General features: G+C 49.8%; 1 protein-coding gene across 2 annotated transcripts in view; it reads left to right on the top strand.

The window, feature by feature from the left end:
- LOC127931640 (methyl-CpG-binding domain protein 2-like) overlaps positions 1-21,180 on the top strand; it is a 151,167-nt gene that overhangs the window by 79,748 nt on the left and 50,239 nt on the right. The window contains exons 4-6 of one of the 2 annotated variants that reach the window (XM_052524911.1): positions 12,716-12,806; positions 13,057-13,234; positions 20,081-20,138. In XM_052524911.1, coding sequence (XP_052380871.1) covers positions 12,716-12,806; positions 13,057-13,234; positions 20,081-20,123 — 312 coding nt within the window. In that variant the 3' untranslated portion in view covers positions 20,124-20,138. Of the gene's footprint in view, positions 1-12,715; positions 12,807-13,056; positions 13,235-20,080; positions 20,139-21,180 lie in introns of those variants that run through there. The other variant, XM_052524910.1, reaches the window with a different exon arrangement.

The following is a 21,180-nucleotide window of genomic DNA, read 5'->3' on the forward strand; positions in this document are numbered from 1 at the left end:
GAGCCAGTCATAGCCACTATAGAGCCAGTCATAGCCACTATAGAGCCAGTCATAGCCGTTATAGAGCCAGTCATAGCCGTTATAGAGCCAGTCATAGCCGCTATAGAGCCAGTCATAGCCGCTATAGAGCCAGTAGGCCCAGTCTACCCTGAGTAACATAAATTACAGACCAGTAGGCCCAGTCTACCCTGAGTAGCAGAGATGACAGACCGGTAGGCCCAGTCTACCCTGAGTAGCTGCCCAGTCTACAGACCACTAGGTCCAGTCGACCCTGAGTAGCTGCCCAGTCTACAGACCACTGGGTCCAGTCTACAGACCACTGGGTCCAGTCTACCCTGAGAATCTGCCCAGTCTACAGACCACTAGGTCCAGTCTACCCTGAGAATCTGCCCAGTCTACAGACCACTAGGTCCAGTCTACCCGGTACAGAGAGCAGTGAATCACAGTTAGTGTGGGTGTAATCGATGCGCAGGTGGATGTTTTTGTGCGTGTGCTGCTCTTTTTTACTGGGATCGATAGCGGGTGTTTGTGTGTGTGTGTGTGTGTGTGTGTTAGTGCGTGTGTGCTTGTATTATCATATACATGATGAAGCCTCACCAGATTAATGCCATCCAGCCAGCCAGCCAGTCAGTCAGTCAGCCAGCCAGCCAGCCAGCCACATAGTCAGTCAGCCAACCATTCACTTAGTCAGTTAGTCAGCCAGCCAGTCAGTCACTTAGTCAGTTAGTCAGCCAGCCAGTCAGTCACTTAGTCAGCCAGCCGGTCACTTAGTCAGTTAGCCAGCCAGCCAGCCAGTTAGTGAGTCAGCCAGTCAGTCACTTAGTCAGCCAGCCAGCCAGTCAGTCACTTAGTCAGCCAGTCAGTCACTTAGTCAGCCAGCCAGCCAGTCAGTTAGTCAGCCAGCCAGTCAGTCACTTAGTCAGCCAGCCAGCCAGCCAGTCAGTCACTTAGCCAGCCAGCCAGTCAGTTAGTCAGCCAGCCAGTCAGTCACTTAGTCAGCCAGCCAGTCAGTCACTTAGTCAGCCAGCCAGTCAGTCACTTAGTCAGCCAGCCAGTCAGTCACTTAGTCAGCCAGCCAGCCAGTCAGTCACTTAGCCAGCCAGTCAGCCAGTCAGTCACATAGTCAGTCAGCCAGCCAGCCAGTCAGTCACTTAGTCAGCCAGCCAGCCAGTCAGTTAGTCAGTCAGCCAGTCAGTCACTTAGTCAGCCAGCCAGCCAGTCAGTCACTTAGTCAGCCAGTCAGTCACTTAGTCAGCCAGCTAGTCAGTCAGTTAGTCAGCCAGCCAGTCAGTCACTTAGTCAGCCAGCCAGTCAGTTAGTCAGCCAGCCAGCCAGCCAGTCAGTCACTTAGTCAGCCAGCCAGTCAGTCACTTAGTCAGCCAGCCAGCCAGTCACATAGTCAGCCAGCCAGCCAGCCAGTCACATAGTCAGTCAGCCAACCATTCACTTAGTCAGCCAGTCAGTCAGCCAGCCAGTCAGTCACTGAGTCAGCCAGTCAGTCACTTAGTCAGCCAGTCAGTCACATAGTCAGTCAGCCAGCCAGTCACTTAGTCAGCCAGCCAGCCAGCCAGCCAGTCACTTAGTCAGCTAGCCAGCCAGCCAGTCACATAGTCAGCCAGCCAGCCAGCCAGTCACATAGTCAGCCAGCCAGCCAGTCAGTCACATAGTCAGTCAGCCAGCCAGCCAGTCAGTCACTTAGTCAGCCAGTCAGTCACTTAGTCAGCCAGCCAGCCAGTCACATAGTCAGTCAACCAGTCAGCCAACCATTCACTTAGTCAGTTAGTCAGCCAGCCAGTCAGCCAGCCAGTCACATAGTCAGTCAGCCAGTCAGCCAGCCAGTCACATAGTCAGTCAGCCAGTCAGCCAGCCAGCCAGTCAGTTAGTCAGTCAGTCAGTGACTTAGTCAGCCAGCCAGCCAGTCAGTCAGTCAGTCAGTCAGTCAGTGACTTAGTCAGCCAGCCTGTCAGCCAGCCAGCCAGCCAGCCAGCCAGCCAGCCAGTCAGTCACGGGGAGGGTTAATGTAATGTATCAGGTAATTCTCTCTCTCTCCCACCAATAGGCTGCTTCTGTGTCGTTGGGACAATCTGCCAACTCAGCAAATTCTGTTCCCATGACACCCACCCCATCTCCGTGTTGCCGGGGAGATCATTCTGTCCCCCTACACACACAGCTATGTCTTACTGTACTTGTGAGAACTTTTTAGAGACCAACAATTGATTCCCATTCAAAATCATATTTTCCCTTACCCATAATGCAGTGCCTGAATGTCTTGAATCAGCAGCAAAGCAGGGTTTGTTGTTGTTCGGTTTGGGCTGTGTTAACTACCGCTATATGTGTGTCTGAGGACAGTGAGGGACGTTTAGACTTGCTGCTGTGTCTGAGGACAGTGAGGGACGTTGAGGTTAGCTACTGTGTCTGAGGACAGTGAGGGACGTTTAGACTTGCTGCTGTGTCTGAGGACAGTGAGGGACGTTGAGGTTAGCTGCTGTGTCTGAGGACAGTGAGGGACGTTTAGACTTGCTGCTGTGTCTGAGGACAGTGAGGGACGTTGAGGTTAGCTGCTGTGTCTGAGGACAGTGAGGGACGTTGAGGTTAGCTGCTGTGTCTGAGGACAGTGAGGGACGTTTAGACTTGCTGCTGTGTCTGAGGACAGTGAGGGACGTTGAGGTTAGCTGCTGTGTCTGAGGACAGTGAGGGACGTTTAGACTAGCTGCTGTGTCTGAGGACAGTGAGGGACGTTTAGACTAGCTGCTGTGTCTGAGGACAGTGAGGGACGTTGAGGTTAGCTGCTGTGTCTGAGGACAGTGAGGGACGTTTAGACTAGCTGCTGTGTCTGAGGACAGTGAGGGACGTTTAGACTAGCTGCTGTGTCTGAGGACAGTGAGGGACGTTTAGACTAGCTGCTGTGTCTGAGGACAGTGAGGGACGTTTAGACTAGCTGCTGTGTCTGAGGACAGTGAGGGACGTTGAGGTTAGCTGCTGTGTCTGAGGACAGTGAGGGACGTTTAGACTTGCTGCTGTGTCTGAGGACAGTGAGGGACGTTTAGACTAGCTGCTGTGTCTGAGGACAGTGAGGGACGTTTAGACTAGCTGCTGTGTCTGAGGACAGTGAGGGACGTTTAGACTAGCTGCTGTGTCTGAGGACAGTGAGGGACGTTTAGACTAGCTGCTGTGTCTGAGGACAATGAGGGACGTTGAGGTTAGCTGCTGTGTCTGAGGACAGTGAGGGACGTTTAGGTTAGCTGCTGTGTCTGAGGACAGTGAGGGACGTTTAGACTAGCTGCTGTGTCTGAGGACAGTGAGGGACGTGTAGACTAGCTGCTGTGTCTGTGGTCTGAGGACAGTGAGGGACGTTTAGGTTAGTTGCTGTGTCTGTGGTCTGAGGACAGTGAGGGATGTTTAGGTTAGCTGCTGTGTTTGTGGTCTGAGGACAGTGAGGGACGTTTAGGTTAGCTGCTGTCTGTGGTCTGAGGACAGTGAGGGACGTTTCGACTAGCTGCCGTGTCTGAGGACAGTGAGGGACGTTTAGGTTAGCTGCTGTGTCTGAGGACAGTGAGGGACGTTTAGGTTAGCTGCCGTGTCTGAGGACAGTGAGGGACGTTTAGACTAACTACTGTCTATACACACCATCCTATAAATAACTACTGTCTATACACACAATCCTATATAACTACTGTCTATACACACCATCCTATATAACTACTGTCTATACACACCATCCTATATAACTACTGTCTATACACACCATCCTGTATAACTACTGTCTATACACACCATCCTATATAACTACTGTCTAAACACACCATCCTATATAACTACTGTCTATACACACCATCCTCTATAACTACTGTCTATACACACCATCCTATATAACTACTGTCTATACACACCATCCTATATAACTACTGTCTATACACACCATCCTATATAACTACTGTCTATACTGTCTATACACACCATCCTATATAACTACTGTCTATACACACCATCCTATATAACTACTGTCTATACACACCATCCTATATAACTACTGTCTATACTGTCTATACACACCATCCTATATAACTACTGTCTATACTGTCTATACACACCATCCTATATAACTACTGTCTATACCCACCATCCTATATAACTACTGTCTATACACACCATCCTATATAACTACTGTCTATATACACCATCCTATATAACTACTGTCTATACTGTCTATACACACCATCCTATATAAATACTGTCTATACACACCATCCTATATAACTACTGTCTATACACACCATCCTATATAACTACTGTCTATACACACACCATCCTATATAACTACTGTCTATATACACCATCCTATATAACTACTGTCTATACTGTCTAAACACACCATCCTATATAACTACTGTCTATACTGTCTATACACACCATCCTATATAACTACTGTCTATATACACCATCCTATATAACTACTGTCTATACACACCATCCTATATAACTACTGTCTATACACACCATCCTATATAACTACTGTCTATACACACCATCCTATAAATAACTACTGTTTATACACACCATCCTATATAACTACTGTCTATACACACAATCCTATATAACTACTGTCTATACACACCATCCTATATAACTACTGTCTATACACACAATCCTATATAACTACTGTCTATACACACCATCCTATATAACTACTGTCTATACACACCATCCTGTATAACTACTGTCTATACACACCATCCTATATAACTACTGTCTAAACACACCATCCTCTATAACTACTGTCTATACACACCATCCTCTATAACTACTGTCTATACACACCATCCTGTATAACTACTGTCTATACACACCATCCTATATAACTACTGTCTAAACACACCATCCTCTATAACTACTGTCTATACACACCATCCTATATAACTACTGTCTAAACACACCATCCTATATAACTACTGTCTATACACACCATCCTATAAATAACTACTGTCTATACACACCATCCTATATAACTACTGTCTATACACACAATCCTATATAACTACTGTCTATACACACCATCCTATATAACTACTGTCTATACACACAATCCTATATAACTACTGTCTATACACACCATCCTCTATAACTACTGTCTATACACACCATCCTCTATAACTACTGTCTATACACACCATCCTATATAACTACTGTCTATACACACCATCCTCTATAACTACTGTCTATACACACCATCCTATATAACTACTGTCTATACACACCATCCTATATAACTACTGTCTATACTGTCTATACACACCATCCTATATAACTACTGTCTATACACACCATCCTCTATAACTACTGTCTATACACACCATCCTATATAACTACTGTCTATACACACCATCCTATATAACTACTGTCTATACACACCATCCTATATAACTACTGTCTATACACACCATCCTATATAACTACTGTCTATACACACCATCCTATATAACTACTGTCTATACTGTCTATACACAGCATCCTATATAACTACTGCCTATAGACACCATCCTATTATAACTACTGTCTATACACACCATCCTATATAACTACTGTCTATACACACCATCCTCTATAACTACTGTCTATACACACCATCCTATATAACTACTGTCTATACTGTCTATACACACCATCCTATATAACTACTGTCTATACACACCATCCTATATAACTACTGTCTATACACACCATCCTATATAACTACTGTCTATACACACCATCCTATATAACTACTGTCTATACACACCATCCTGTATAACTACTGTCTATACACACCATCCTATATAACTACTGTCTATACACACCATCCTATATAACTACTGTCTATACACACCATCCTATATAACGACTGTCTATATACACCATCCTATATTTCTATATTTATATTCTGGACTCTGACGTTGCTTGTTGTGATCAAATCAAATGTATTTATATAGCCCTTCGTACATCAGCTGATATCTCAAAGTGCTGTACAGAAACCCAGCCTAAAACCCCAAACAGCAAGCAATGCAGGTGTAGAAGCAGAATATATTTCTTAACTTGTTTATTTTTACTTCAGGATTATGTGTGTATTGTTTTGTATTGTTCGGTATTATCACTGCACTGTTGGAAGGTAGAAACACAAGCATTTCACTGCACCTGAGATAACATCTGCAGATCGGTGTACGAGCACCAATAAACTATGATTTGAGTGAATTGGCTCCTAAATGTTTTCAAGACGTGGAGAAAAGAGGAATAGATCGAGGAAGAAGATTCTGCCACTCTAACTGGGGAGAGTATTAGTTTAGGACTAACCAAGGAAGATGGGTGATGGGTCGTTGGTCTGCTGCCATCATGGCCTAATGAAGGGGAGCCATCCCCAACCATGCCAGTCATGCCAGTCTCCCCCAGCTGCCCCCTGCCATGCCAGTCTCCCCCAGCTGCCCCCTGCCATGCCAGTCTCCCCCAGCTGCCCCCTGCCATGCCAGTCTCCCCCAGCTGCCCCCAGCCATGCCAGTCTCCCCCAGCTGCCCCCTGCCATGCCAGTCTCCCCCAGCCGCCCCCTGCCATGCCAGTCTCCCCCAGCTGCCCCCTGCCATGCCAGTCTCCCCCAGCTGCCCCCTGCCATGCCAGTCTCCCCCAGCCGCCCCCTGCCATGCCAGTCTCCCCCAGCTGCCCCCTGCCATGCCAGTCTCCCCCAGCTGCCCCTGCTGCCGCCAGCCATGCCAGTCTCCCCCAGCTGCCCCCTGCCATGCCAGCCATGCCAGTCTCCCCCAGCTGCCCCCTGCCATGCCAGCCATGCCAGTCTCCCCCAGCTTCCCCCTGCCGCCGTCAGCCATGCCAGTCTCCCCCAGCTGCCCCCTGCCATGCCAGTCTCCCCAGCTGCCCCCTGCCATGCCAGCCATGCCAGTCTCCCCCAGCTTCCCCCTGCCGCCGTCAGCCATGCCAGTCTCCCCCAGCTGCCCCCTGCCATGCCAGTCTCCCCCAGCTGCCCCCTGCCATGCCAGTCTCCCCCAGCTGCCCCCTGCCATGCCAGTCTCCACCAGCTGCCCCCTGCCATGCCAGTCTCCCCCAGCTGCCCCCTGCCATGCCAGTCTCCCCCAGCTGCCCCCTGCCATGCCAGTCTCCCCCAGCTGCCCCCTGCCGCCGTCAGCCATGCCAGTCTCCCCCAGCTGCCCCCTGCCATGCCAGCCATGCCAGTCTCCCCCAGCTGCCCCCTGCCGCCGTCAGCCATGCCAGTCTCCCCCAGCTGCCCCTGCCATGCCAGTCTCCCCCAGCTGCCCCCTGCCGCTGTCAGCCATGCCAGTCTCCCCAGCTGCCCCCTGCCATGCCAGCCATGCCAGTCTCCCCCAGCTTCCCCCTGCCACCGTCAGCCATGCCAGTCTTCCCCAGCTTCCCCCTGCCGTCGCCAGCCATGCCAGTCTCCTCCAGCTGCCCCTGCCATGCCAGCCATGCCAGTCTCCCCCAGCTTCCCCCTGCCACCGTCAGCCATGCCAGTCTTCCCCAGCTTCCCCCTGCCGTCGCCAGCCATGCCAGTCTCCCCAGCTGCCCCCTGCCGCCGTCAGCCATGCCAGTCTCCCCAGCTGCCCCCTGCCATGCCAGCCATGCCAGTCTCCCCAGCTGCCCCCTGCCATGCCAGCCATGCCAGTCTCCCCCAGCTGCCCCCTGCCATGCCAGCCATGCCAGTCTCCCCCAGCTGCCCCCTGCCATGCCAGCCATGCCAGTCTCCCCAGCTTCCCCCTGCCGCCGTCAGCCATGCCAGTCTCCCCAGCTGCCCCCTGCCATGCCAGTCTCCCCCAGCTGCCCCCTGCCATGCCAGTCTCCACCAGCTGCCCCTGCCATGCCAGTCTCCCCAGCTGCCCCTGCCATGCCAGTCTCCCCAGCTGCCCCCTGCCATGCCAGTCTCCCCCAGCTGCCCCCTGCCACCGTCAGCCATGCCAGTCTCCCCAGCTGCCCCTGCCATGCCAGCCATGCCAGTCTCCCCCAGCTGCCCCCTGCCGCCGTCAGCCATGCCAGTCTCCCCAGCTGCCCCCTGCCATGCCAGTCTCCCCAGCAGCCCCCTGCCATGCCAGTCTCCCCCAGCTGCCCCCTGCCGCTGTCAGCCATGCCAGTCTCCCCCAGCTGCCCCCTGCCATGCCAGCCATGCCAGTCTCCCCCAGCTTCCCCCTGCCACCGTCAGCCATGCCAGTCTTCCCCAGCTTCCCCCTGCCGTCGCCAGCCATGCCAGTCTCCTCCAGCTGCCCCCAGCCATGCCAGTCTCCCCAGCTGCCCCCTGCCGCCGTCAGCCATGCCAGTCTCCCCCAGCTGCCCCTGCCATGCCAGTCTCCCCAGCTGCCCCCTGCCATGCCAGTCTCCCCCAGCTGCCCCCTGCCATGCCAGTCTCCTCCAGCTGCCCCCAGCCATGCCAGTCTCCCCAGCTGCCCCTGCCGCCGCCAGCCATGCCAGTCTCCTCCAGCTGCCCCCAGCCATGCCAGTCTCCCCCAGCTGCCCCCTGCTGCCGTCAGCCATGCCAGTCTCCTCCAGCTGCCCCCTGCCATGCCAGTCTCCTCCAGCTGCCCCCTGCCATGCCAGTCTCCTCCAGCTGCCCCCAGCCATGCCAGTCTCCCCCAGCTGCCCCCTGCCATGCCAGTCTCCCCAGCTGCCCCCAGCCATGCCAGTCTCCTCCAGCTGCCCCCAGCCATGCCAGTCTCCTCCAGCTGCCCCCAGCCATGCCAGTCTCCCCCAGCTTCCCCCTGCCGCCGTCAGCCATGCCAGTCTCCCCAGCTGCCCCCTGCCATGCCAGTCTCCCCCAGCTGCCCCCTGCCATGCCAGTCTCCCCAGCTGCCCCCTGCCATGCCAGTCTCCTCCAGCTGCCCCCAGCCATGCCAGTCTCCCCCAGCTGCCCCCTGCCGCCGCCAGCCATGCCAGTCTCCTCCAGCTGCCCCCAGCCATGCCAGTCTCCCCCAGCTGCCCCCTGCTGCCGTCAGCCATGCCAGTCTCCTCCAGCTGCCCCCTGCCATGCCAGTCTCCTCCAGCTGCCCCCAGCCATGCCAGTCTCCCCAGCTGCCCCTGCTGCCGTCAGCCATGCCAGTCTCCCCAGCTGCCCCTGCCATGCCAGTCTCCTCCAGCTGCCCCCAGCCATGCCAGTCTCCCCCAGCTGCCCCCTGCCGCCGCCAGCCATGCCAGTCTCCCCAGCTGCCCCCTGCTGCCGTCAGCCATGCCAGTCTCCCCCAGCTTCCCCCTGCCGCCGCCAGCCATGCCAGTCTCCCCCAGCTGCCCCCTGCCATGCCAGTCTCCCCCAGCTGCCCCCTGCCATGCCAGTCTCCTCCAGCTGCCCCCAGCCATGCCAGTCTCCCCCAGCTGCCCCTGCCGCCGCCAGCCATGCCAGTCTCCTCCAGCTGCCCCCAGCCATGCCAGTCTCCCCCAGCTGCCCCTGCCGCCGCCAGCCATGCCAGTCTCCCCCAGCTGCCCCCTGCCATGCCAGTCTCCCCCAGCTGCCCCCTGCCATGCCAGTCTCCTCCAGCTGCCCCCAGCCATGCCAGTCTCCCCCAGCTGCCCCCTGCCGCCGTCAGCCATGCCAGTCTCCCCCAGCTGCCCCCTGCCGCCGCCAGCCACACTGATGTGGCTGAGTGTCTCTTTGTGTCTCTTTCGGTCGGTTATCTCGTCTCGCTTCTAAGGCCTTTCGTGTCTTGCTATTTATTCTCTTTTGAACACTTGTTGTTGCTGCTGTGCTAGGATTTATACCTGAAACCTGAATGAACTATAATTGGATAAATACCACATCCTGTTTTCTGGGGGTCCTGGGTCCTCCTCTGCTCCTCACCCTCTGTTTCCTTTCCTCATCTCCTCACCCTCTGTTTCCTTTCCTCATCTCCTCACCCTCTGTTTCCTTTCCTCATCTCCTCACCCTCTGTTTCCATTCCTGTTCTCATCACCTGTCTGTTTCCTTTCCTGCTCTCATCACCTGTCTGTTTCCTTTCCTGTTCTCATCACCTGTCTGTTTCCTTTCCTGTTCTCATCACCTGTCTGTTTCCTTTCCTGTTCTCATCACCTGTCTGTTTCCTTTCCTGCTCTCATCACCTGTCTGTTTCCTTTCCTGTTCTCATCACCTGTCTGTTTCCTTTCCTGCTCTCATCACCTGTCTGTTTCCTTTCCTCATCTCCTCACACTCTGTTTCCTTTCCTGTTCTCATCACCTGTCTGTTTCCTTTCCTCATCTCCTCACAGTCTGTTTCCATTCCTGTTCTCATCACCTGTCTGTTTCCTTTCCTGCTCTCATCACCTGTCTGTTTCCTTTCCTGTTCTCATCACCTGTCTGTTTCCTTTCCTGCTCTCATCACCTGTCTGTTTCCTTTCCTGTTCTCATCACCCCTCTGTTTCCTTTCCTCATCTCCTCACACTCTGTTTCCTTTCCTGCTCTCATCACCTGTCTGTTTCCTTTCCTGTTCTCATCACCTGTCTGTTTCCTTTCCTGTTCTCATCACCTGTCTGTTTCCTTTCCTGTTCTCATCACCTCTCTGTTTCCTTTCCTGTTCTCATCACCTGTCTGTTTCCTTTCCTGCTCTCATCACCTGTCTGTTTCCTTTCCTGCTCTCATCACCTGTCTGTTTCCTTTCCTGTTCTCATCACCTGTCTGTTTCCTTTCCTGTTCTCATCACCTGTCTGTTTCCTTTCCTGCTCTCATCACCTGTCTGTTTCCTTTCCTGCTCTCATCACCTGTCTGTTTCCTTTCCTGTTCTCATCACCTGTCTGTTTCTTTTCCTGCTGCTCTCATCACCTGTCTGTTTCCTTTCCTGTTCTCATCACCTGTATGTTTCCTTTCCTGTTCTCATCACCTGTCTGTTTCCTTTCCTGTTCTCATCACCTGTCTGTTTCCTTTCCTGTTCTCATCACCTGTCTGTTTCCTTTCCTGCTCTCATCACCTGTCTGTTTCCTTTCCTGTTCTCATCACCTGTCTGTTTCCTTTCCTGCTCTCATCACCTGTCTGTTTCCTTTCCTGTTCTCATCACCTGTCTGTTTCCTTTCCTGTTCTCATCACCTGTCTGTTTCCTTTCCTGTTCTCATCACCTGTCTGTTTCCTTTCCTGCTCTCATCACCTGTCTGTTTCCTTTCCTGTTCTCATCACCTGTCTGTTTCCTTTCCTGCTCTCATCACCTGTCTGTTTCCTTTCCTGTTCTCATCACCTGTCTGTTTCCTTTCCTGCTCTCATCACCTGTCTGTTTCCTTTCCTGTTCTCATCACCCCTCTGTTTCCTTTCCTGTTCTCATCACCTGTCTGTTTCCTTTCCTGTTCTCATCACCTGTCTGTTTCCTTTGTCTGTTTCCTTTCCTGCTCTCATCACCTGTCTGTTTCCTTTCCTGTTCTCATCACCTGTCTGTTTCCTTTCCTGTTCTCATCACCCCTCTGTTTCCTTTCCTGATCTCATCACCTGTCTGTTTCCTTTCCTGCTCTCATCACCTGTCTGTTTCCTTTCCTGTTCTCATCACCCCTCTGTTTCCTTTCCTGTTCTCATCACCTGTCTGTTTCCTTTCCTGCTCTCATCACCTGTCTGTTTCCTTTCCTGTTCTCATCACCCCTCTGTTTCCTTTCCTGTTCTCATCACCTGTCTGTTTCCTTTCCTGCTCTCATCACCTGTCTGTTTCCTTTCCTGTTCTCATCACCCCTCTGTTTCCTTTCCTGTTCTCATCACCTGTCTGTTTCCTTTCCTGTTCTCATCACCCCTCTGTTTCCTTTCCTGTTCTCATCACCTGTCTGTTTCCTTTCCTGCTCTCATCACCTGTCTGTTTCCTTTCCTGTTCTCATCACCCCTCTGTTTCCTTTCCTGTTCTCATCACCTGTCTGTTTCCTTTCCTGTTCTCATCACCCCTCTGTTTCCTTTCCTCTTCTCCTCACCTCTCTGTTTCCTTTCCTGCTCTCATCACCTGTCTGTTTCCTTTCCTGTTCTCATCACCTGTCTGTTTCCTTTCCTGTTTTCATCACCTCTCTGTTTCCTTTCCTGCTCTCATCACCTGTCTGTTTCCTTTCCTGTTCTCATCACCTGTCTGTTTCCTTTCCTGCTCTCATCACCTGTCTGTTTCCTTTCCTGTTCTCATCACCTGTCTGTTTCCTTTCCTGCTCTCATCACCTGTCTGTTTCCTTTCCTGCTCTCATCACCTGTCTGTTTCCTTTCCTGTTCTCATCACCTGTCTGTTTCCTTTCCTGCTCTCATCACCTGTCTGTTTCCTTTCCTGCTCTCATCACCTGTCTGTTTCCTTTCCTGCTCTCATCACCTGTCTGTTTCCTTTCCTGTTCTCATCACCTGTCTGTTTCCTTTCCTGCTCTCATCACCTGTCTGTTTCCTTTCCTGCTCTCATCACCTGTCTGTTTCCTTTCCTGCTCTCATCACCTGTCTGTTTCCTTTCCTGCTCTCATCACCTGTCTGTTTCCTTTCCTGCTCTCATCACCTGCCTGTTTCCTTTCCTGTTCTCATCACCTGTCTGTTTCCTTTCCTGCTCTCATCACCTGTCTGTTTCCTTTCCTGTTCTCATCATCCCTCCTCTCCTCATCTCATCATCCCTCTGTTTCCTTTCCTGTTCTCATCATCCCTCCTCTCCTCATCTCATCACCTGTCTGTTTCCTTTCCTGCTCTCATCATCCCTCCTCTCCTCATCTCATCACCTGTCTGTTTCCTTTCCTGCTATCATCATCCCTCCTCTCCTCATCTCATCACCTGTCTGTTGTGTTTGCAGCTGTTCTGGGAGAAGCGGTTGAAAGGCCTGAGGGTGTCAGCTATCACAGAAGAGGTCCTCAGGAGCATGGAGCTTCCTAAGGGGTTAACAAGTAGGAGCCCTGCCTGTTGTCTCTCTGATTATGTCTCTGATGTTAATAATAGGCAGTTGTGTATAACCACATTATCTTACAATTATAAATGGTATTTGAACTGTTATTAGTTATCTCTAATCAAATACACTGTACTGTGAGATGGAGAACATGGAAGTAAAAACAATGAGGTATGTGAGTCTGATCAGAAGGGGTTGATGGGATGTTATGTTCCTGACCGTGTTCCTGTGGCCGTGTTGTCCTCTACCAGGTTTGGGTCCGGACACGTCAGACGAGACGCTCCTATCGGCTATCTCCAGCGCCCTCCACATGAGCTCCTCCCCCATCACGGGCCAGACGACCTCGGCTGCAGAGAAGAACCCGGCTATCTGGCTCAACACGTCGCAGCCCCTGTGTAAAGCCTTCATAGTCACCGATCAGGACATCCGGTAAGGCGCGCGTCTCCGTGTGTCTGTTTGTGTCACCGAACCAGGATACACCGTAACATGTGAGTGTGAGAGAGAATGACTGACTGACTCACACACTCAAAAACACACACACACACACACACACACACACACACACACACACACAGCAGGTAGATGTGATGTATGTCAAGTACTTCCTTTCCAGGCAGTACTATTTCCCAGGTAGTACTATTTCCCAGGCAGTACTATTTCCCAGGTAGTACTATTTCCCAGGTAGTACTATTTCCCAGATAGTAATATTTCCCAGGCAGTACTATTTCCCAGGTAGTACTATTTCCCAGGCAGTACTATTTCCCAGGTAGTACTATTTCCCAGGCAGTACTATTTCCCAGGTAGTACTATTTCCCAGGCAGTACTATTTCCCAGGTAGTCCTATTTCCCAGGCAGTACTATTTCCCAGGTAGTACTATTTCCCAGGCAGTACTATTTCCCAGGCAGTACTATTTCCCAGGTAGTACTATTTCCCAGGTAGTACTATTTCCCAGGTAGTACTATTTCCCAGGCAGTACTATTTCCCAGGTAGTACTATTTCCCAGGCAGTACTATTTCCCAGGTAGTACTATTTCCCAGGCAGTACTATTTCCCAGGTAGTACTATTTCCCAGGTAGTACTATTTCCCAGGTAGTACTATTTCCCAGGCAGTACTATTTCCCAGGCAGTACTATTTCCCAGGCAGTACTATTTCCCAGGCAGTACTATTTCCCAGGCAGTACTATTGCCCAGGGTAGTACTATTTCCCAGGCAGTACTATTTCCCAGTCAGTACTATTTCCCAGGCAGTACTATTTCCCAGGCAGTACTATTTCCCAGGCAGTACTATTTCCCAGGCAGTACTATTTCCCAGGCAGTACTATTTCCCAGGTAGTACTATTTCCCAGGCAGTACTATTTCCCAGGCAGTACTATTTCCCAGGCAGTACTATTTCCCAGGTAGTACTATTTCCCAGGTAGTACTATTTCCCAGGCAGTACTATTTCCCAGGCAGTACTATTTCCCAGGCAGTACTATCTCCCAGGCAGTACTATTGCCCAGGCAGTACTATTTCCCAGGCAGTACTATTTCCCAGGTAGTACTATTTCCCAGCCAGTACTATTTCCCAGGCAGTACTATTTCCCAGGCAGTACTATTTCCCAGGCAGTACTATTTCCCAGGCAGTACTATTTCCCAGGCAGTACTATTTCCCAGGCAGTACTATTTCCCAGGTAGTACTATTTCCCAGGCAGTACTTTCCCAGGCAGTACTATTTCCCAGGCAGTACTATTTCCCAGGTAGTACTATTTCCCAGGCAGTACTATTTCCCAGGCAGTACTATTTCCCAGGTAGTACTATTTCCCAGGCAGTACTATTTCCCAGGCAGTACTATTTCCCAGGTAGTACTATTTCCCAGGCAGTACTATTTCCCAGGCAGTACTATTTCCCAGGCAGTACTATTTCCCAGGCAGTACTATTTCCCAGGCAGTACTATTTCCCAGGTAGTACTATTTCCCAGGCAGTACTATTTCCCAGGCAGTACTATTTCCCAGGTAGTACTATTTCCCAGGCAGTACTATTTCCCAGGCAGTACTATTTCCCAGGCAGTACTATTTCCCAGGCAGTACTATTTCCTAGGCAGTACTATTTCCCAGGTAGTACTATTTCCCAGGCAGTACTATTTCCCAGGCAGTACTATTTCCCAGGCAGTACTATTTCCCAGGCAGTACTATTTCCCAGGTAGTACTATTTCCCAGGTAGTACTATTTCCCAGGCAGTACTATTTCCCAGGCAGTACTATTTCCCAGGCAGTACTATTTCCCAGGCAGTACTATTTCCCAGGTAGTACTATTTCCCAGGCAGTACTATTTCCCAGGTAGTACTATTTCCCAGGTAGTACTATTTCCCAGTTCTACTATGGACCGGTAGTGCTATTGTACTAGAGGTCTTCATGTGTCCATACATAACTGTGTACTAGAGGTCTTCATGTGTCCATACATAACTGTGTACTAGATGTCTTCATGTGTCCATACATAACTGTGTACTAGATGTCTTCATGTGTCCATACATAACTGTGTACTAGAGGTCTTCATGTGTCCATACATAACTGTGTACTAGAGGTCTTCATGTGTCCATACATAACTGTGTACTAGATGTCTTCATGTGTCCATACATAACTGTGTACTAGAGGTCTTCATGTGTCCAGAAAGTTGGACCGGTTCAAAAATGACCCAAACAGACCCGAGGTCCGTCAGACCCGTTCTGAAATGACCCAAACAGACCCGAGGACCATCAGACCCGTTCTGAAATGACCCAAACAGACCCGAGGTCCGTCAGACCCGTTCTGAAATGACCCAAACAGACCCGAGGACCGTCAGACCCGTTCTGAAATGACCCAAACAGACCCGAGGACCGTGGTCTCTCTGCTGTTTCTTGAGGTCCACCATCAGCTCCTTAGTTGATGTTGACGTTGAGGGAAGGTTATTTTCCTGCCACCTCCTCCTCCAGGACCCTCACCTCCTCCTCCAGGACCCTCACCTCCTCCAGGACCCTCACCACCTCCTCCAGGACCCTCACCTCCTCCAGGACCCTCACCTCCTCCTTCAGGACCCTCACCTCCTCCTCCACGACCCCCACCACCTCCTCCAGGACCCTCACCTCCTCCTCCAGGACCCTCACCTCCTCCTCCAGGACCCTCACCTCCTCCTCCAGGACCCTCACCACCTCCTCCAGGAACCTCACCTCCTCCTCCAGGACCCTCACCTCCTCCTCCAGGACCCTCACCTCCTCCAGGACCCTCACCTCCTCCTTCAGGACCCTCACCTCGTCCTCCAGGACCCTCACCACCTCCTCCAGGACCCTCACCTCCTCCTCCAGGACCCAGGACCCTCACCACCTCCTCCAGGAACCTCACCTCCTCCTCCAGGACCCCCACCTCCTCCTCCAGGACCCTCACCTCCTCCTCCAGGACCCTCACCTCCTCCTCCAGGACCCTCACCTCCTCCTCCAGGACCCTCACCACCTCCTCCAGGACCCTCACCTCCTCCAGGACCCTCACCTCCTCCTCCAGGACCCTCACCTCCTCCTCCAGGACCCTCACCTCCTCCTCCAGGACCCTCACCACCTCCTCCAGGAACCTCACCTCCTCCTCCAGGACCCTCACCTCCTCCTCCTCCAGGACCCTCACCACCTCCTCCAGGACCCTCACCACCTCCTCCAGGACCCTCACCTCCTCCTCCAGGACCCTCACCTCCTCCTCCAGGACCCTCACCTCCTCCTCCAGGACCCTCACCACCTCCTCCAGGACCCTCACCTCCTCCTCCAGGACCCTCACCACCTCCTCCAGGACCCTCACCTCCTCCTCCAGGACCCTCACCACCTCCTCCAGGACCCTCACCTCCTCCTCCAGGACCCTCACCTCCTCCTCCAGGGCCCTCACCTCCTCCTCCAGGACCCTCACCTCCTCCTCCAGGACCCTCACCTCCTCCTCCAGGACCCTCACCTCCTCCTCCAGTACCCTCACCTCCTCCTCCAGGACCCTCACCTCCTCCCTGTAGACCGTCTCGTCATTGTTGGTAATCCGGCCTACTACTGTTGTGCCGTCTGCAAACTTGATGATTGAGTTGGAAGCGTGCATGTCCACGCCGTCATGGTTGAACATGGTGCACAAGAGAGGGCTGAGAACGCATCTTTGTGGGGCCCCTGTGTTGAGGATCAGCGAAGTGGAGGTGTTGTTTCCTACCTTCACTACCTGGGGGTGGCCCGTTAGGAAGTCCAGGACCCAGTTGCAGAGGGAGGGTTTCAGACCCAGGGCCCCGAGCTTAAAGAACTTGGAGAGTACTATGGTGTTGAATGTTGTGCTGTAGTCAATGTAAGTATTGTAAGTATGTCATAATGTAAGAAATAACACACAAAAAAAATAAAATACTGCAACCTTTAGGAGGTAGAAGCAGAGGAAGCAGAGTTGTCATGTCTGTCGGTGCCATCTTGCTCAAGTCATTGTTTGTAGGGAAAATACAAACATTATATTGTGGTATTAAATTACATCACAATATAACAAGTATAAAACGCACCCATCACGCAGTACAAAAAGAGGGCTCACAATTTCAACCAATCGCTGCACATTTACCACATAATAGGGTTCAATCAAGCCACATGTGGACAAACTTCCCCTGCCAGCACACATGTGGACAAAAATCATTTTGTCATGCAAAATGTAAGAATTCCAGTAGCATAACGAAGCATTTTTGCCTCACTAAAATTTCACAAACAATCCCCACAAAATCCTGGAGGGACTGGTTGACTGGTTGACTTGCAGTGAGCTGTGATGTTGCTGTGTCGTGTAGCTAATCAAAATACGTATCTGTTTGCTAGCTAACTAAGGTAGCTAACTAAAGGTAGCTAACTAAAGGTAGCTAACTAAAGGTAGCAAACTAAGGTAGCTAACTAAAGGTAGCTAACTAAAGGTAGCTAACTAAAGGTAGCTAACTAAAGGTAGCTAACTAAGTTAGCTATCTAAGTTAGCTAGCTCAACAACTACCGGTAGCCATATCTTTTGACAAAAGATTTACAACTTTGAAGACCTCTAGTACACAGTTATGTATGGACACATGAAGACATCTAGTACACAGTTATGTATGGACACATGAAGACCTCTAGTACACAGTTATGTATGGACACATGAAGACCTCTAGTACACAGTTATGTATGGACACATGAAGACATCTAGTACACAGTTATGTATGGACACATGAAGACATCTAGTACACAGTTATGTATGGACACATGAAGACCTCTAGTACACAGTTATGTATGGACACATGAAGACCTCTAGTACACAGTTATGTATGGACACATGAAGACATCTAGTACACAGTTATGTATGGACACATGAAGACATCTAGTACACAGTTATGTATGGACACATGAAGACATCTAGTACACAGTTATGTATGGACACATGAAGACCTCTAGTACACAGTTATGTATGGACACATGAAGACATCTAGTACACAGTTATGTATGGACACATGAAGACCTCTAGTACACAGTTATGTATGGACACATGAACACCTTTTGTAACTTGTTAGCAAACACGTGTAACATCAGCAACTGTACATAATTTTACTAGCTCGCTTTGCAATATAATAATGAGGGTTGACATTGGTATGACTGTGGATTCATTTCAATCTCACTAAATTATTGGCATGACGCAAGATATAGTATTCCCAACAGATGTAAACAACAACAAGTTAGCTAGCTACGTTATACTTTGCAAACGCTGAGCACAAACAATAATACATCTATTTACTGTTGTAAATCTCTAAAACTGAAGCTGGTGTTACTATAACAAATATTTGTCTAAGCATGCCGGATAGACATGATTGTTAATAGATACTGTCTACCTACCTAGGCACATTGGTACAGTCTGGTCAAAGTGCAAGGTTGAAGGTTATGCCATATTTCTTTCTATTAGGCTAGATATTGTTGTAAATGTAATCTATGTGAGCCCTTCAACCCTGTTCCTGTAGAGATACCGTCCTGTAGGGTTTCACTCCAACCCTGTTCCTAGAGAGCTACTGTCCTGTAGGTTTTCACTCCAACCCTGTTCCTGGAGAGCTACCGTCCTGTAGGTTTTAACTCCAACCGTGTTCCTGGAGAGAAACCGTCCTGTAGGTTTTAACTCCAACCGTGTTCCTGGAGAGATACCGTCCTGTAGGTTTTAACTCCAACCGTGTTCCTGGAGAGAAACCGTCCTGTAGGTTTTAACTCCAACCGTGTTCCTGGAGAGAAACCGTCCTGTAGGTTTTAACTCCAACCCTGTTCCTGGAGAGAAACCATCCTGTAGGTTTTCACTCCAACCGTGTTCCTGGAGAGAAACCGTCCTGTAGGTTTTAACTCCAACCCTGTTCCTGGAGAGAAACCATCCTGTAGGTTTTCACTCCAACCGTGTTCCTGGAGAGAAACCGTCCTGTAGGTTTTAACTCCAACCCTGTTCCTGGAGAGAAACCGTCCTGTAGGTTTTAACTCCAACCCTGTTCCTGGAGGCTACTGTCCTGTAGGTTTTCACTCCAACCGTGTTCCTGGAGAGAAACCGTCCTGTAGGTTTTAACTCCAACCCTGTTCCTGGAGAGCTACTGTCCTGTAGGTTTTCACTCGCAGAACATGGTTGGAGACCCCTATTCTATTGTACATGGTCTTATGCTGAGCCGCAATGGCTATGTTTACACAGGCAAAGGGAAATATGCCTTTGTTGGTAAAGGTGTCAACAGAATGGGACTAGCGTATTGTTTAGGGACAATGAGGGGACATGGCCCCTCAATCGCTCTCATAAACAACAATACATTTACTGACTAAGCACAACCATACCCCCTCGTCCTCGTCCTCGTCCTCGTCCTCATCTCAAAGTACTCTCTGTAAACCTCCCCCAGCCCATTGACTGACAGATCATTGTTATCAATAGTAGAAGGGGATGTTTGTAGACAGATTGCGAGCCAGTTGAAACTGTCTAAGAACCAACTAACCAACCATAGGTGATTTATACGCATTCATAACACAAACAGAGTGAGTTAGCTATTTTGACAATTCTAATTTTATAAAAAAGTGTTTTCCAGACAAGGGTAGAAGAGATGGTTACCAAATTGAGATACCAAATCAGAATAACATTAGCTAGTTTACGTTGGCTAACATCAGTCAAAGATGGAATGAACCAACATGTTCACTCTGCTGAATGTAGCTAACGTTACCAGCCTAGCAGTGACTACCATGGCAGAAGCTACTTTGATTGACAGTGTGTATACCAAGCGATAGCTCTATATGATTTAACTGATGTCTTTCAGAGTTAACTTCTTGCGGCGACCCATCCCGGATCCGGTATCGTGACTACGGCTCAAGCTCATTACCATAACGCAAAATGCAAAAAGGTATTCTTAGAAATAACCTCCACACATTAACAAGTCCAATAGCTCAAATGAAAGATAAACACCTTGTTCATCTACCCAGCAAGTCAGATTTCTAAAATGTGTTGTGTTTTACGGCGAAAACATAGCACATATTTATATTAGACCACCACCGAAACAAAAGACGAGAGGCAGCCATTTTGTCCCAGAAAATATAAAATTATAAAAGCAGGATTAAAAAATAAATCATTCACTAACCTTTTGAAAATCTTCATCAGATGACAGTAATAGTACATGTTACACAATACATTTTTTTTTTCAATAATATGCCATTTATATCCATAAATCTCTGTTTACAATGACGACATTTCAAAAAATGCTACTCAAATGTCCGGAGAAATGATGATAGCTCCGACAGATAACGTCAGATAACAAGCAATAAACATGACTAAATATACATGTTCTACATATAGTTACAAAGATACACTTCTTCTTAATGCAACCGCTGTATTACATTTATTTTTAACGTTACAGAATTCGTTCACTGGCTATACAATGAGACGGCGCTCAGATATTAGCAGTATGTCTCCTCTACGTTTGGAGTCCACAGAAACCCAAAATAACCACATAAATATTGCCTTACCTTTGATGTTCTTCGATCAGAAGACGTAGAAGGAGTCATACTTACCCAATACATCATTTGGTTTCACGTTGTGTGTCTCTGTATTAGCATATGCTAACAGCTTCAGCTGAAATGCACCCAAAATCACTTCTGGTCCCGCACTCTTGCGCATCAAAACTTCAAATTTACATATTATATGTCGACTAAACTGGTCAAACTATGTGCAGAAACAAGCTTTATGATGTTTTTAACATGTAAAACAATGATCAGCGCGAACAGACAAACCGCCTTCAATTGGTGTTTCTTGGAAAAGAATGTGCCTCAAATCGGCCGCGCGCAATAGAGTGCGTGTATTTGAGAGTGACCCGAACATTTTCGCCCGCCAAACGACGAGGGCTCGCGCAATTCTCACAATGAA

Source organism: Oncorhynchus keta, chromosome 9, assembly GCF_023373465.1.
Source record: "Oncorhynchus keta strain PuntledgeMale-10-30-2019 chromosome 9, Oket_V2, whole genome shotgun sequence".
NCBI classification, from domain to species: domain Eukaryota; kingdom Metazoa; phylum Chordata; class Actinopteri; order Salmoniformes; family Salmonidae; genus Oncorhynchus; species Oncorhynchus keta.